At 35.4% G+C, this 17,454-nt stretch overlaps 1 protein-coding gene across 1 annotated transcript; it reads right to left on the bottom strand.

Annotated features, from left to right (window-relative positions):
* Positions 1 to 6,679: 6,679 nt before the first annotated feature.
* LOC113046222 (ubiquitin-conjugating enzyme E2 R2-like) lies at positions 6,680 to 15,780 on the bottom strand. The gene is made up of 5 exons (XM_026207165.1): positions 15,488 to 15,780; positions 12,092 to 12,178; positions 10,648 to 10,745; positions 8,824 to 8,958; positions 6,680 to 8,239 (listed from the first exon to the last, which is right to left on the bottom strand). Exons 1-5 carry the CDS (start codon positions 15,671 to 15,673, stop codon positions 8,026 to 8,028), a joined length of 720 nt encoding a protein of 239 aa, XP_026062950.1. The 5' UTR covers positions 15,674 to 15,780; the 3' UTR covers positions 6,680 to 8,025.
* Between the last annotated feature and the right edge of the window lie 1,674 nt (positions 15,781 to 17,454).

The raw sequence follows: 17,454 nt of genomic DNA on the forward strand, positions 1-17,454 counted from the left end.
TTCTGCGCAGGTGTTGGTCTTCGCGCGCGCGCGCACGTGTCGGAGAGAGAGGGAGACAGAAGGGCAGAAGAGGCAGAAAGGGTAGAGAACTGAGCAATTAGAGGTGGGATGGAGAAGGGGGAGAGGGGAGGAGAAGGGAGGATGAGGTCAGTGTCTCAAAAATATCTTTCAAAACATGAGCCCCCATAATGATGTACTTAAAATATACTGCATAAATACATTTCATATATATTTTTCTTTCAAATTATTTTAATGCAACCAAATTTGTGACTACATATTTTATTCATAAATATATAACAGTTAAATGATGCAAAATAATATTATAAAATATAATATTCCAATGCCATGATCTGGAAAGAGAAAAATGTAAATCACCTTCTTAAGAACTGATACTTTCAATTGTCATTTAAAACTTGAAGCATGATATATTTTTGTATGTTATTAAATAACTGCTTGTTAGTTAAAATGTGCTTTAGGGATGCAATTTGATTAGGTTTAATCTGATAGATTAATTAGTGAGCAATAATGTTTAATGATGAAATGGCAATGTATTTGCTAGTTGGAGATCATTGCAGCAGCCTATTGTGTGTTGCATATATATATATATATATATATATATATATATATATATATATATATATATATATATATATATATATATATATATATATATACACACACATTATACTTAGTGATTTAGCAGAGTCTTTCATCCAAAGCGACTTACAAATGAGGAGAATGGAAGCAATCAAGACCAAAAAAGAGCAATATTATGTATGCTGTGACAAGTCTTGGTTAGTCTAATGCAGTATATGTAGCAAGGTTTTTATACAATAAATAAAAAGAACACAAATAGACAGAATAGAAAAATTATAGAGAATGACAGTGTTAGAGAATACTTTTTTTCTTCAAACATATATACAAAATTATAAAAAAATATGTTTTAAATTTAAAATATATATGTACATAAGCAATGTATTAGCAAATAAACACACAGTATAAGGAATATATAATGCCCTCTGCTGGCAAATGTGTTCCACATTCTCAACCATATTCTGAAAACTGTAAATACAAAAAACAATTCTATTGTAATATAAAGTACCCTTAATCAGGGTTGCATTAGTCTCCTGAGAGCTTAATTTAATGGGGAAGCATCTTATAAATGCAAATTTGGCTGAGTTAAATCTTTTAATCTTTCAATGATAGCCGTACAGTCTGTTTAACAATCAAACCAGTTGACACAAACTGAGACTAGAGCCTCTGTGAGTGGTGACATCATTTGTGAGCTTGTCATAGGAAAGTCCAGAGGGATGTAGGACAAGAAAAAATACTTTTTATAAATATAGATCCTGCTGATGGCAGTTTTGTTTTTTATAACTTGTTGTCCATGTCAGTAGCAGTTAGGAATAGTTTTCTATCTCACCCCTAGAAAAAAAATGTCCTTGTAAAGATATTGTTAGCATTTCTATATCAAGCTGACAGAAGACACAAGATGTTAATTGATGGATTTTTTTTTCCAAACCTGTTCCAATAAACAAACTCATCTACAACTTGGATGGCCTAAGTTTGAGTAGATGTAGATTTTAGGGTAAACAACTATTCCTTTAATCTGGGTAATGCATGCATACAGAAAAACAACATACTGTGCACAGTATACATAGTACACACTAAAAATAGTAGTTTGCATTAGTAATGGTAGTATGACATTCTGAACATAGGAGTTTTAACTCTGGCAAGCTTCTAGATTGCATTTGCTCTTCTTTGAGCACAGTATTATCTGATTTGCAAAGTGATGTGTTTGATTCCTTGAGTTTCTAATTGGTTGTTTGGAAACATCTTGATTAAATGAGTTGTGTGTTTCTTTATTCTGGTGGTGGATCATTTACGTTGATTGAGTTGTGTCCAGGTTTGATTAAGCCATATCGCTGAAAGATAATGAGTTGCTTTCATGTTCTGCTCCTGTCTGGCCATCTGGATGCATCTGATATAAAACAGTCACAGGCTGGCCAGGGAATGGACATCTCTAATGAGGAGAAGAACATCTTACAAAGGTTGTCCATTTAACACTGTCATATTACTCTCCTTTTTTAGTTTATTTTTGGTCTGGGAATGTTTTGTGTTCAATTACCCCTTTGGTTTGATGCCTTCTGATTTCCTGCTCTCCAAGCATTGACGACAGAGGTGTGAAGGGACTGTTTAACTCTGCCACTGACCTGGAAGAGATCATCAGATGATCAAAACACTCAAAAATACACCATTTTCAAACATTTCACAATTCACTTTGCAAATGAAAGACATGTTGTATTACAGGTTTCTGAAGTCCTCTGCTGGAAAGACTGGTTTTAATGTGAAGAAGGTGAGAACATGAGGTGTTCTTTATGTATATCCAAAATTTGAATGTTAAAAGGAAAGATTCATTTCTTTCAATTAGGACAGGTTTGGGATTTCATTTTGGAACTAATTGATTGTAGGCCTCACTGATCTGAGCTTAGTTTTTCAGTGAAGGATTATTTGTGGGTAATTTTGGCCATGTTCACTCATAAACAGAGGTACATTTATTCATTAATACAAAACCTGCTCTTCGAATAATAAACATGTTGACAAAAAGACTGAATCCAAGATTTGGTGATAATAAAAGATTTGAAAGCAATCTTTAAAATGCTAGGCGTTTTTGACCTGATAACACACAATTAGGTAAAGCACAGAACAAGGGTTAGTGATGGTTGCATGGTTTAAAACCTTTTATGATTTGAATGTTTAGTGATTTTAATTAAAATAGGATCTGGTCCTTTTGTAAACAGCATTTCAGATGTGAACATGGTCACTTTTTTGCATTTGCAGCAGGTGCTGGACATTGGTGACAGGGTTATCATTCCCAACGAGTTAAGACAGAGGAGAAGAAGACCTCAGGGAATTGGTGGAAGCAGCTGGTTGCCAGAGCAACAGCAGAACCTATATCCAGAACAAGAACCTTGTGGGCCGACCTTTTTTTTTTCTTATGCATGTGTGTACAGTTCTAGAATGTTTTCTGTTTTAACTGTTAAAGTGATTCTAAGAATATAATATTCTATTCCAGATATTACTCACTTGATAGTTTCATGTATTGAAATGCACTGCTCAATTTGTTGTTGTTGTGAGTGGGTTTCAGGTCCATTCTCTCCGATCAAACCAAATAAACAGATGCCACTGTGGGAGAGAAACAATGTAATGATGTTAAAAAACTGCCCCTGAATCCACCATGACATACAGGATCCTGAATACATATCTGAGCATAGATGGCTCAGTCTCAGTCTGATATAAAAGGATTTCCAGTCAAGAATAACCAAGCACAATTGGATATTATGCACCATATGCATGTGGGAAAAATGCATTTTTTTGGCTTGAAGACCTACCATCAAAGTTGAAATACATTCATTACCTCACCATGGCAACAGGGCAGAAAAATTATGTTTCTGAATATAAAAAATGTGTATTAGGGTGGTATATAGCATATTTAAACTGCTTTATTGCTTGCATTTTCAAAAGAGTGTCAAATATATTATCACAAAGCTCTCTAATCTCACAAAAATATCATCTAGGAGCAGCAAAACTAGGGAAAAGGATGCATAAAGACCTTTTATACATGCTACATCCCCATATCCTGGGCATTACTCCATATACATCCATCTTGTTTATATGGACCTTGCTGTTTTATGAGGTACATGCAAAAAAAAAAACGCTCACGAAAGAAGCCAAGCTAACAGTATTTTATAGCATCATACCTATAAATAAATATCTTGTAATGGAATTGGCTTACCATTTTATATTAGGATTGTTTATTTGTAATCGACTCCATTGGACTGTACTTCCAGATCTCCGCCGGTTGCCTCATTGATCCTCTGTAATGTAACAGACCTCTGTAATGCTCTGTCACTAAATCATCCAGGATTATATGAGGCTGTGTTTTAGATATTAACAGTGATGGCCACTTGAAGAGAAGCTCTCAATGAGGATGATTGATTTATAGGTAGTACTCCACCAGAGTCTTAAAAGCCCACCTTTCGATACGCTGAAACACAGTCCTAACCACGGGACTTTCTCCAGCAGGCGCGGGCACGTCGCCAGCTCTCCCCGGGCACTGCTGCGCACCCGTAGACAGACACAGGCTAGCTCTGTGCTCACTGAGAGAATCCCTATCAGACACGGAGAGACGCTCTTTATGTCTTAATGGAGGACAGATCTGTTAGCGCAAGGCCAGTGTGTGTGCATGGAGTCCTCACAGCTGTCACCAGAACACAAATAAATGAATAGAGAGACTTTTAGAGAGGCGCAGAGCCGAGCTGAGCTGAGCTCGCAGACTTTTAGTTTTTACCTCGAAGCGGCTTAAAGTTTTTGCTGATTGTAGAAGTGCATTTAGATGAATAGTGTAAAGAGAATGAAGTCATTCCATGTCAGTCAAAATGCATTTTATTGTTGTTAAATGATTTAAGTAACTTGTAGGCCTACAATTTTACTACATATATACTACTTTTATTTTATTTGATCTAAAATACATTAAAAACAGTAATACTGTGAGATATTATTACAATTAAACTGTTTTCTATTTGAATATATTTTGAATTTATTCCTGTGATCATGTGAGTCACATGATCCTTCAGAAATCATTCTAATCTGCTGATTTGCTGCTCAAGAAACATTTCTTGTTTTTATTTGCTATTTTTTAATCAATGTTGAAAACAGTTGTGCTGCTTTATATTGGAAACCTTTAAAAAAATGAATTCCTAAACAAAGCTCAAAAGAACAGTGTTCATTTAAAATAGTAATCTTTTGTAAAATTATAAATGTCTTTACTATGACTTTTGATCATTTTAATAAATCCTTGCTCAATAAATCCCTCATCCCAAACTTGTAAAGCAATACTCACCCTAATGTCACTCCAAACCAAAAGCCTATTACCTTTTTTTTCTGTGAAACACAAAAGAAGTTACATATAAAGATGTACATGTACTTAGGGTTAAAAAAAGCTTCTGAAGATCAACCAATTGCATTTAATATAAATCTAAACTACAATATGTTACATTTACCTGCAAATAACATTCAATTCATTGTTTGAAAACATTACTTAAGAACATTATTTCTGTAATATTTACCCCTTTTAAAAGTATGCTTAAGTACATTTATTTTTCACAAGGGTGGCCCTTTAAAATACAGACCCATAATGCATGTTTATGATGTTATGAAGGATTTACGGTCTAAATATAAACTGAATCAGGCATATTCTTAAACTAAAGGCTGTTTTGTATTTTGCATCATCCCTGGATTAAGCAGGCCAGCCATCACTGAGAGCACAGCAGACTAAACTCACTAAAAGACGATTCTTTGGACCGAACGGTGGCATTCCCTGAAAGTCCTAAAGAAATTTTAAAGAATGTTGGTAACCAAAGAGTTGACGGTAGCCATTGACTAAACAGAATTTCCACACTATGTAAGGCAATGGCTACAGTAACTGTTTGGTTACCAACATTCTTAAAAATATCTGCTTTTGTGTCCAACAGAATAAAGGAAGAAGAATAAGAAGAAAAAAAAACTCATGGAACAACATGAGCAAATGACAATTTACATTTTTGGGTGGACTGTCCCTTTAAGTAATTATTCAACATAATGTACCAATATTAGAAACATGTCTTCTTTTTCATTCTTACGGTGTTAGAGCCATTTAAAACCATCAGTTGTGTCTCCAAACACTCTCTAAACTGTATCAGTGCTGTAACTGCATCTCACTGGTGCCCCTCATCTCTGCCTGTTCAGTGTGTAGCCTGCAAGCTCAGATTTTCTGAATTAGCCTTGAGCAGTGTTTCCAGGCAAACCCTGAATGTCAGTCGGAGGGTTGTCATGGCAACAGAGTCAGGCCAACTGCACTCTGGAACAACAGGCGCTCCTGAACACTTCAGCTGTGCTGAACATCTGAACATACAACCAATGCCATGTTCAGCTGTGCACTGAAATCAAACTCTCTCGTGTCCACACTCCCTGAAAAAATGACACCTCCAACAGGAAAGATAAATAACAAATGAGATCTCTGTACAATCTCAACTGATTCCCTGACAGCAAAGAGATGAATTAGTAAGCAAAAGGAGACTTTGTTTTGAGATAAAGAACCCATTAAGCTTGAATGTCTTCTCTAGAGATTTCTAGATCTGTGTCTTGCACTGTACTCAGATTTGCCAAGATAATGAAGTCAGTGAAGGAGGGAAAAGGTGAGAATTTCAAAATTAAATTCTTCTTTCTTGTCTATTTTAATTATTGAATAGAAACCCCTGAGAACATTTATGGAAAATATATATTTTTGTAATACTGACCACATTTTGTTTGATCATAAAGATTTTCTATTAACAAAACATTTAATGTGTAACTTAGTAATTATTTGTATAAAAATAATTTCTGAGTGTGAATTGTTTTAAATCATACACCCCCCCCCCCCCCCCAGTGCAGTTAGATTTAAAGAAGAACAAGAGAAATATTCTAATAAAGATCTTTATTCAGTTTTAAATAGGCCAACAAGCCGTAAAAATACATACAAGTCAGTAAAATGCCAAATCAGCTCCTTGTGTTCATCTCAGCCTCTTGGGATATGACTGTAAATTGTCCTCAAAACAACATGGAAAGGATGGATAGCTTGCAAGCGTGAAAAAAATAAAACTTTTGTTGATGGTAGTTTTTTTTTTTCTTTTTTCAGACTGGCTGATCCTGAGAGTCAGTCTGTATGAGATCCAATTCAAATCTGAGACGGACAGCAGCGCTCACCAGCCTCCTCCATCAGATCACAACCGGCTGCCAATTCATGGAGCCATAATGCAAAAGAAACGGCAAAAAAATAAATAAAATAAAAACCTTCAATAGTCCAAAAGTCACCCTACATCCCAAATAAAACAACAAATGCTTCAGTGATGAGAAGAAAAAAAAAAAAAACAGATAAGATTCACTTAGGAGGACAACACAGGAATATCACCATTGCTTAAAAAACATTCAAATAAGCTTATCTTAACAGAAAAAACAAGATTCACTCGCCAACCTACCAGATTAAGCCTGACTACATTGATTATCTGATAAGCTCCTATATCTTGGAACAAAGTAATAGAAAATTTCAATAATTTAAAGTGACACTAAGTTAAATAATGCAGATTTTTAAGCACATCGTAGAATGTAGGCCTCAGCATTTTCTTTTCAAGGTTTACATTTTTACATTGCAACATTATTGTAATATCAACTTATCCTTTAATTTTTTTGATTTATTTTGCTTTGGGTTTCTTAAAGAGATAGTTCACCCAAAAATTTTAATGCAGTCATTTACTCAACCTCATTTGTTTAGTTATGAAGCAAGTTGGTAAGCAAACTGTTCTGGTGACAACGGACTTCCATTTCTCAAAATAACTTCTGCTTCAAAGAAGAAAGTCAGTCATACAGGTTTGGAACGACATGAGTGTGAGTAAATTTAAATGTTTTCATTTTTTTGGAGTGACTATCCCTTTAACTTAATTATTACTCAAATGAATTAAAACCAAAAACTCAAAGCATGCCCCCAAACTCATGTTTTATTGCTGAGCTGCTCAGATGTGCTTGAAGGCCAAAAAAGTAGCATGGGTGACCAAAGTGACCATCTCTAAAAAACCTCAAAAGATCAGTGACGTAATCAGCATTATTCAGCATAAAGCCTCATCCAAAGAATCACTGCCTAGTTCAGTCACACTCGTTTTTTCTCTTTTTTTCCCTTTATAAAAGTAACTTTCAGAGCTATCTGAAAGCACAAAGCAAAGAAATAATAAAACAGCAGATTTCAGAAAGCCCTGAAGGCCAGCAAAATTATGACACAGAGGGAAAACAACATAAAAGCTAAAAAAAAAAAAAAATAATTAATTAATCTCTCATTTCAGTCCATTAAGGAAACAAAAATGGCCATCTGAGTGAGTGTAAATGCAGGGCGCATGCCTAAACGTTTCCACTCTCGGGGTGATGCTGATGAAGACAAGAATGAAGATGGGAATGTTGTCATGATTCCTCGTTCCCGGAGTCGTCCTCGTCATAGCAACAGTCCTCGCCATCCTCATCCTCCAAGTCCTCATCATCATAGTAATCGTCGTATAACAGGTCGGACCCCTCGTCCAGTGCAGGGGCGCGCGTGCGGACGCAATACTCCGCCAGCGTGGTGGGAACTTTCACTCCGTCCCGCTCGGCCTCGGCTTTAGTGGCCAGAACCTGTTTTCTGTAAGACACACACACACATGCAATGGATTTAAAGGAATATTTGGCTTCACTCTTTCGTGCTTTCACATTTTCAGGCTAGGGTTGAATTGTAAGTAAACATGCTTTCCATATGCTTTTACTGATATTACACGTTTGTGGTAATCAACATTATCTTTGCTCAAAATGCAACTTTATACAGCTGAAATATTAACCATATAGCTTCCATAAGACTCATCTGTCTTAGGCACTGAGGTTTTAATAAGCCAAGGATAAGTAATAAACAACTGATGTCCTGAAGGAGGGAAAGGATGAAATCTGATGTAAGTCAAACTTTCCAGCTCTCCAACAGATGCTTGACAACATGAATTGCAAGATGCAATAGATAGATTGCCAAGAGGAGATTTAACAGTCAACCACAGGAGGGCACCGATGATCCAGAAAATAAATCTAAATCTTTATAGAATGGTTTTCCATTAGCTAAAGTGTTGCTTCTCACCAGGCCTTCTGATTGAGCCATTAAAATGTAACCCAGCATTAAACAAATGAACACTTGAACTCTTAAAAGAGTCACATTCTGTAGTTTTGCACATTCATTTATGTTACCTAATGATTTCTGCATATTCCCGGTCTTTTCCTTTACTCTCTCTCCATTTGCGGTACATGACGGAGGCGTCCACGTTGGCTGGAGAAAATGTGTTGGGTTCGTTCAGCAGAGAGATGACACTCAACAGTATAGTTCTGAAACGCAGACAGATAATCATGTTATAATGCCATTAGCTTAAGCAGAAAAGCTGCTTTGTGTTGCACTTTCGTAAAGATTTGAGGAGATTTCACACAAGAGGATCAGTCTTCATCTACTGCTTACAGTTACACCGGCGCACACACATCTGCAGTAGGGTAGACACTACAGTACTTTCAGTGGACAATTTGACAAGAAAACATTGTTCACTAGGAAAATTAATTTATTTTGAAGTACACACTGCATAATCATTCTTACAGCAATTGAATGTCAAGTGAGCAAAGAGTTTTGAACTGAGCAAATAAATTATGTAATTCAAAATATATTTGTAAAAAATTTGAATAATAATAAAAAAAATATCTATAATGACATTAATAATAAAAATAGTTATTATTATTTTTCTATTAGAATTGTTTACTTTGTGTTATGATATACTATTAATTCAAATATTAATGTAATGTAATTATTCTAGTTGTAAATAGGTCAAAAATTACAAGTTGGTTCTGCATAAGTTATATCTCATAAAGTCTTTTTTTTATTCATTTTGACAAATGTTTAATTTTTATAAATTTGCTAAAAATAAAAAATTTGGTTGTTATTTTCACATAATTTGGATAATATAACTATTGTCACAAAGTACATACAAACAGTTTACTGTAAAATATTAACTAGTTAAATATATAAACCATTATGAACACATACTGCTTTTAAATAAACACCAAACAAACATTTAATATCGTATTTACTATTTACTTACAGATACCAATATAAAAACATGAAAAATGTTATGTGAAAATTATGCAAAGAGCAACATATTTCTATAATACATTGTGGTGGTGTTAAACAACAAATCAAGTTCTTTGAAGAACAAAAAACAACTGGCAGATATATTATTCTGCATTTACACTTCAACACTTAATGCACAGATCTATTCTGACCAAGCAGCAACCTACAGCTCTCTCTTTTGAAGCCAACATGGAAGTGACTTAAACTGGAATTCTTCGGTTGGCTGCAAAAGAGTCAATTCTATAAACTCCCCATGTTAAAATACCCAACTTTACAGCAGAAAAAAATGTTTTCAGCCTGATTTAAAAAAAGATTTTGTTCTATATAGCAAATTTTGCCCTCCATGACAACTGTGAGGGGGGTGGATTAAATTTCTGCATAATTAAGGGTGTGGTCATTTGAGTGACAGGTGGATTGCAGTTGCTGACAGTGCTGTCAAGCTAGGTGGGCGTGGCTTCAGCAACCAGCTCCCGCCCTTTTGCCCATATTTTTTAAACATTTGTTTTACACTCAAAATACTAAAATAACAGCGACAGGTGCTCTTCAATAACACAAATGATTAACATGAGCTTCCTAGAAGACAGTAGCTCTTCCACTGAAGCACAAAGCCCAGTGAAACACAATAACAGACTAACTAGAACACAGATCAGACTCGGGGGAGGAAACACACAAATACCCAGATCTCCACTGAGATGCTTTCCATAAAGGAAACTCATGAACACAAAACCACCCTGGTCACTCTTCCTATAATTCTGTTATCAGGAAAACTGCTAAAGAGCTACTGCCTATGTATCCCCCAGGGGACATTCATTTGAAAACATTTCTCCATTTCTCTGTGGAAAGTATTCTGAACGAGCTGCAAAATGGACTAGACTATGTGTAGACAAAGGCCTGGCTGTTACCTGACGTTCTGTGTGGGGTTCCACCTCTCTGAGGGAAGCTCTCCGCTCTGTGGATCATCTACTGGAGGATGCAGAATGGAGATGCACACGTCCCCGTTCTGTGAAAACACAAAGAGATTCATCAATCACATGATCGTAATGCTTTCATGAGGAAAAACAAGTATCTGAGTGAACCTCTCGCCTCCACAGCACTGCTGTGAGTACTCGAGTCAGAGCGAAGACGCGTGAAAGAGAGATACGGAAAACAAACTGAAGGACAGTCTCTGCAGAACAACTAAAAACTTGCCCGGACTTTCAAATGGGCTTGTGCATGCAATGCATATACATCAAATTTGAGGAAACTGGTGCATTGGGCAGGTGGTATGACTACAAACTTAAATTAAATCTCAATATAGTTGTACTTCCTGTAAATCCAATCCCAATTTTTCATATAAATACATTAATAATATTTGATATAATAATCCAATAACACAAGCACCAATTAAATTCCTTGTAATTAAAACATACTTAATCTTACTTGATTACTGACCTTTTTATCTTTAACTTGGTGAACTCAAACCAAAACAACAAGATTATTCATAACAAATCGATCAGGTATCAGGTATCGATAATAAAGCCTAAACATTAGATGAAAAACAAAATGAAAACTGCCTTGGCCATCATCTGAAATAAAATAACTGATATACTAAAAATAACTAAATATTAAAATACTTTAAAATAGTTCAATACAAAAAAAAGAGAGAAAGAAAACAATATAAAAATAAAGGTTTATTCAAAACATTAATAAATCCTATAATAGTATATTAATATTTGATATTTAAAAAAAGCTCTGTATAATACACATTCATGAGCTGTTTCAAGATTTAAGAAAACAAGCACATCTGAGAATGCACATAAGTTTAATTCAATATTAATGAGTCAAGATGTTACACTGCATGGCAACCATAAATACCTATGAGTAATACTAGTATTTTTTAAATGTCTTTAAATTACTTCACACATCAGCATATAGTGCATGATTTCTAAAAACTATTTTATGATGGTGTTAATCTTTTTTTGGACAGCAGACAGTCCACCCAGAAGTCACTGAATGGAAAAATGCAGAAGGGAAGGCAAATAAAGAAAGATCTGTGCAGAGGCTTCTGTCATTGCTACGCTTCTCATTTCAAACCCACATAACATGACCTAATGGTTTTTTTAAGGTCACAAACAGGTGAGAACTGTGCCTGGTGAAGAGACTTACAGATCTTCATCAGTTTTAGAAGTTCAAATAATTTGCTTGGTTCACCTTCCCATTTTACACAGGGCAGCTATTTATATTCAGTCATATCGAGAGTTCCTATGATGTGTTGAATTTCACATCTGTTCAGTGGCACTAGCCAACATACAAAGGTTTAGCTACGTGCTACAGTACACAGTGTGTGAGCTGAAACAATCCTCTTACCTCATAGATGTTGGGGTGCCACATCTTGGTGAGGAATCTGAACGTGGGTGGGGAATAGGGGTAATCGATCGGGAACTTGATGCGAGCCTGCAAAACAAGACCAAAACAGTGGTCAGGAGGACCATCAAAACTCACTTCAACCCATGCATGCTTGTTTATTAAGCATTATGGCTACATTGATTGTGCTTTCAGCTGCCAATAAGGCTGCTTTCACACTTGTTTCTTAGTTTGGTTTGAACTAAAGGTCGATTTCATCCCCCTAACCGCCTGGTCTCTTTTCACATTGTACTTGTGTTTGTCTACAACAAATGTAGCACAAGAGATGTGAAAACTGCCAGCTGCTTTCCAAAAGCAATTTATTTAGGAGACAAGCAACAATCAAAAATGCATAAGGTCAAAATGGTATTCTATATTTTTTTAACATTGTGAGACCTCCAAATAAACTGTGAGAAAATAACAAAAGTGTAAAAACTTATCTGAAAAATATTTTATTTCTATAAATTTTGTCTAACCACCATTATAGTAAAGTTGCATAGGAATAAATCTTGTATTATGATATTTCTATGACATTTTACACACCATTTTTCTCTAGAATTTCCCAAAGAGCCCTCAATTTCTTAAAGCAAACTGTACTGGAAGTGTGAAAATGTCCTAAGACTGTATTACTCTCAACTACATTTAACACATTTCACCTTGTTAAAAACAATTGTACAGATTCTTCTACCCTTTCAAGAAAACATGCTGATTGACAATCGAGTCATACACTATGTTCAAAACATTCAACATCACAGTGGCATCGGCCAGTACGGCACAGAGAGATTTCTAATATACAGCAGCTTTGGAGGATTCTGTCTCAGGGTGAGCGCAGGACAGCTGCTCTTGATAGGATTGGAGACGCATCACATTGCAGGAGAACAGTACAGATGGACAGGAGGGAGAATCTGAGAGAAAACACACAAATGGACTTCGAGCTGGAGAACCAGGAAGTGGGACGAATCATTTTTTGGCACAAAATCAACTAGGTTAAACAGCTATTACGCAAGAGATATGCCCTCCATCTCAATTCAATACAGACCTAATTATTTTCAAATCTCGTGGCAAAACTGCCCTTGAAATATTTTAGGCAGCTAGTTAGAAGTGGACATACTGATTCATGCTTTCAACTATACTCCTTTAATTTACTATATTAACCACCAGGATTAGTTACACAGCCTATAATGTTCTTTTCAAACCTGAAAGTTCATTGTTCTCTGACCCACATATTAAAAAGTTAATACAGAGCCCCACAAACAGACAACACCAGAATAAAAAGTGTCCATATGGCTCTACAGTCACCAAAGCAGTATGATAGCTTTTGTGTAAGGAACAAATCCAAAAATCTTTATTCACTGAAAATGCGTGCTTTCAGCGTAGCACTCAAATGCCATTTGATTATATTCAAATACAGTAAATAAAACATTGTGTGAAGCCAGGTTTGAGATCAGTGATGTCAAATGGACTTCTTATATTCTTTTGAGACAATGAGATTCGAGAAATACTGCAGAGGAACAGATTGTCAAAAAACAACTTCAGCTTTGTTCCATTCCTCTCAAAAAGCCATTGTTTGGTTTCTGAAAACCTGACAGACAATAAAGTTCAATAGTTTGGTAAAAAAAATATTTTTATGTTTTTGAAAGAAGCCTCTTCTACTCCAAGGTTGCATATTTTGATCAAAAATACAGTAATATTGTGAAATATAACAGTGTAAAATAATGGTTTTATACTTTCATATATTTTCAAATGGAATTTATTGCTGTGATGAAAAGCTAGTTTCATCAGCATTACTCCAATTTTCAGAAATTATTCTGATTTGATCCTCAACACTATGGTACTTTATTTGGAATTAACATTTCTTATTGTTATCGTCAATGTTTTTTCAGGATTCATTTATGAATACAAAGTTCAAAAGAATATAGTTTATATATTCCATAGTCTAAATGTCATTACTGTCCCCTTTGACCTAATAAATGCATCCATGCTAAATAGCAGCATTAATTTAAGATAAAAGTGGTTATTGTGTTTCTTGTGATTCAGCAGCAACCATCATCACTTCTCCTTTTGTGTTCCAAGGAAGAACGTCAGTCATAGAGGTTAGAAACACATGAGGATAGATAAATGACATAATATTCATATCTGGGTGAATTAACCTTTAAAAGGAAACACATAACTATTCCTCATAAGTTAGGCTCGACTGGTTTCAGGTTCTCAGCTGACTATGAGATCTTGAAAATGTGTCAGCAGAATACTCAAGATGGCTTTAATAGTTCCTGTGAACAGACAAAGTGTGCGAATAATTTCCCCTTTCAAACAAAGAAACAAGTCTCTGTCATGCAGATACACCCTCCACTGATTTATCCTCAAGCAGGGAACAGTTACGATGCCTTCGGGCTTCGACAGGCTCGAGAGTTCAGTTCTGACATTAATCGGGTTTCAGCACGAGCTCTCATCCTGACACACCAGTGAACAGTGACGCCACTGGATCTGCCAAAACCCTGTATGTGTGTGTGTGAGTGCTCTCACTGTAAACAAAGGCAAGAAAAGTCATTGACCTACTTCAAATCACTACACAACAGTTCAGGACCTTCCTTTACAATCTAAAGAGGAACTAACACAAAGATGTGTTTAAAAGTCATTAATAATAAACCTTTCGGACTGGTGTAAAGGAACAGGTTTATCTGCTCAGGTGGAATGAGGTGAGACCTCCTTACAATCATCCTTTGTTGACATTTTTCTATTTTTATAATTATCATAACAGGTCAAACGTGATGCCAACGACTAATACCTAATAAATGGCCTTTAATAAATTGATCGAAGGTCACGTGTATGATATTTCCAAAAACGAAATCAATTTTGACAGATGCCCGTTTTCAAAAGAATTGGAAATGATCACAAACACTAAGTGATTAATTATTATTATAATTTAATAATGAGTAAAATAATAATCACTCTAAACTTAAAGTGTAGGAACACTATGATGAGATAAAATATTTTATCACATTTTTATGTAATATTAATAATGTTCTTCATACAAAGTCATGTAAATCATCTCACCCTCCATCCATAAGAATCACAATGAGTCAATGATGAACAAAGAAACCAAACAAATGAGCTCCATTATCCTCAAAAAAGACCCCAAAATCTCATCAAAACGACATCCGAAGGAAAACACAAGGCTTCAGATCATAATCAGACCTTAAAACAATCAAAAATCTTAATTATATTCAAATACGTGTAAAGGAAACAGACATAAAGGGATGCAGTTATCTGGAGCTGGTTCCAGTTCTAAATATAGACCTCAGCCATCTGTTCCTAAAAATAACACATATTTACCCCTTACAAATCAACTTTAGTCCTTACCTTGAAATACCCCCCTTCATAGTGAGTGTTTGGGGGTCCAAAAATCGCCACTTCCCAGTTGTAGAGATCAGCTTCGTCCACTAAAGTGATCTTGAAACCCTCCACTGGTTCCTCCTGTAGAGACTTCATCTCCAGCATTAAAGCTTTCTGTGAGCTGGCGACCTGAGCACTGCTCTGATGGGCCATTTCTGCTTTATTTCTACCCAACTAGACTCAAAAGTGGGGATTGTTCTTAAAATAGTGATGAGGCGATGAAAGCTGCTTTTCTTTCTTTGTTTGGAGTTGCTAGCTTAGCGAGGAAATGACAACAATGTCCTCAAAAAAGAGACTATATTCGATCAAATAAAAAGTGTTTTTAGCTATAAAACATTATAATAGTTTTTTTTTCCGTCGTCCGTGAAAGTAAAAAAGGTTGTTGGGTAGATTATACGCAGTTTTGCTTGTCAGAAAAATAAAAAATCGCGCTCTGGGTTTGTTGTTTTTTTTTTTCGTAGCTGAATGCTAGCCGTGAAAATCCACTTCGACTCAACACTAATCCTCTCTAACGGAAGGTTGTCGTTAAATAAGTAAATTCAGATGACTGAATTTACAAAAAGAATGCCTACGCTTGAATTGTGTGCCAAGCTGATCCGTCGAGAAGCAAAAATTGGCGTGAACTAGTAAACGTGTAGGAGAGTGGTGAGTTATGAGTCGATGTCCTGGATGCGTCTTTCCTCAATTCCAATGGGTCGTGGTGCATCATGGGTAATGTAGTTTTACCGGCACAGTTTACTGTCTGAGCAGACCTATAGGAACAGGCAACATTCCAGTTATTTGGCTAATACTAACCCCTCTTATAATAAGTTTAACTAAATAATAAACTGATCGTGTTTTTCTATAGGTCTATAGGGGAGAATGGGCCTCTCTGTAAACACACATTAAGAGAGCATCTCTCTCTGACGTCTGTCATGCTGATATGCTGCCAGTTATCTGATACAAACACGGGACAGCATGGCTTCAGGAACTCACTGAATGTTGGCAAAGGACAGTCTGTTTGTCCTTGACAATAATGTTTACAGTTAAGCTTTGACGTTAAGGACATTTTATAATAATGTAGGCCTACTTGTATTAGACATTGGCAGTAAAGTGAAATGTGGATGGTATTTTAGGATGCTATTATTATAGGCCTATTAAAAAAAACAGATATATCTTTCTAGATGTATTTTTAAATCTATTTCGATAATATTCCAATAATTTAAATAAATAAATACATGTATGATACTTTAAATATGAAACCAAAATCGGCAGTAGTTCGAGGCAAGTGACAGTCAAGTGACAGAGTAATCATTAAATCATTCAATCTATTCATTCAAAGCGCTCATGAATGGGTCATCAGTATAAAAACAGGTCAGCAGTGACTAACTCCATTTATTAGAAACAGGAATTCGTTCAGTAACGAAACACCACTGATTGTTTGGCAACTGATCTGCTGTGGATTCGTTTGGGCCTATTTTCATTAGCAAAAACAAATACTGAATCCATAATGTACCATAATTACTTAGTGCTGTATGAATATTTTATTTGGGATTGCACTAATATCGAAAAACAGCACTCTTATTTGTGTGATACTGCCTAACTAAATGTTTTGCCTCAATATATACCTTTTTTTTTCAACGATAGACTGTATTTGTACACTAACAAGAAGGCAATATCCTCCTTTTTTTTATTATTATTTTTTTACCCCCCAAAACACACTGGAAGTTTTTTACTCAAGGGCACAATGCTGATAAAATGTAATTTCAAGGATTCTGTGGGTATTAAATCAACCTTGAAAAGGTATCAACCTATATTTATTTTTGTCACATCAGCTGTTGCATTGAATACTAGATAAGGAAGTAATTTGAGATAAGAAAGGCCTATAACACAGGCCCATCTTAACTATTTTATTATTATTATTATTATTATTATTATTTAAAATGATTATTATT

This window comes from Carassius auratus, chromosome 27 (assembly GCF_003368295.1).
Source record: "Carassius auratus strain Wakin chromosome 27, ASM336829v1, whole genome shotgun sequence".
NCBI lineage: Eukaryota > Metazoa > Chordata > Actinopteri > Cypriniformes > Cyprinidae > Carassius > Carassius auratus.

Excerpts from the sequence above, each read along its gene's own strand:
- LOC113046222 (XM_026207165.1), bottom strand. The coding sequence starts at position 15,673 with ATGGCCCATCAGAGCAGTGCTCAGGTCGCCAGCTCACAGAAAGCTTTA. Across the intron at positions 8,959-10,647 it reads AACCCCACACAGAACGTCAG|AACTATACTGTTGAGTGTCA; the intron begins GTAACAGCCAGG and ends TCTGCGTTTCAG. Across the intron at positions 8,240-8,823 it reads GAATATGCAGAAATCATTAG|AAAACAGGTTCTGGCCACTA; the intron begins GTAACATAAATG and ends TGTGTCTTACAG.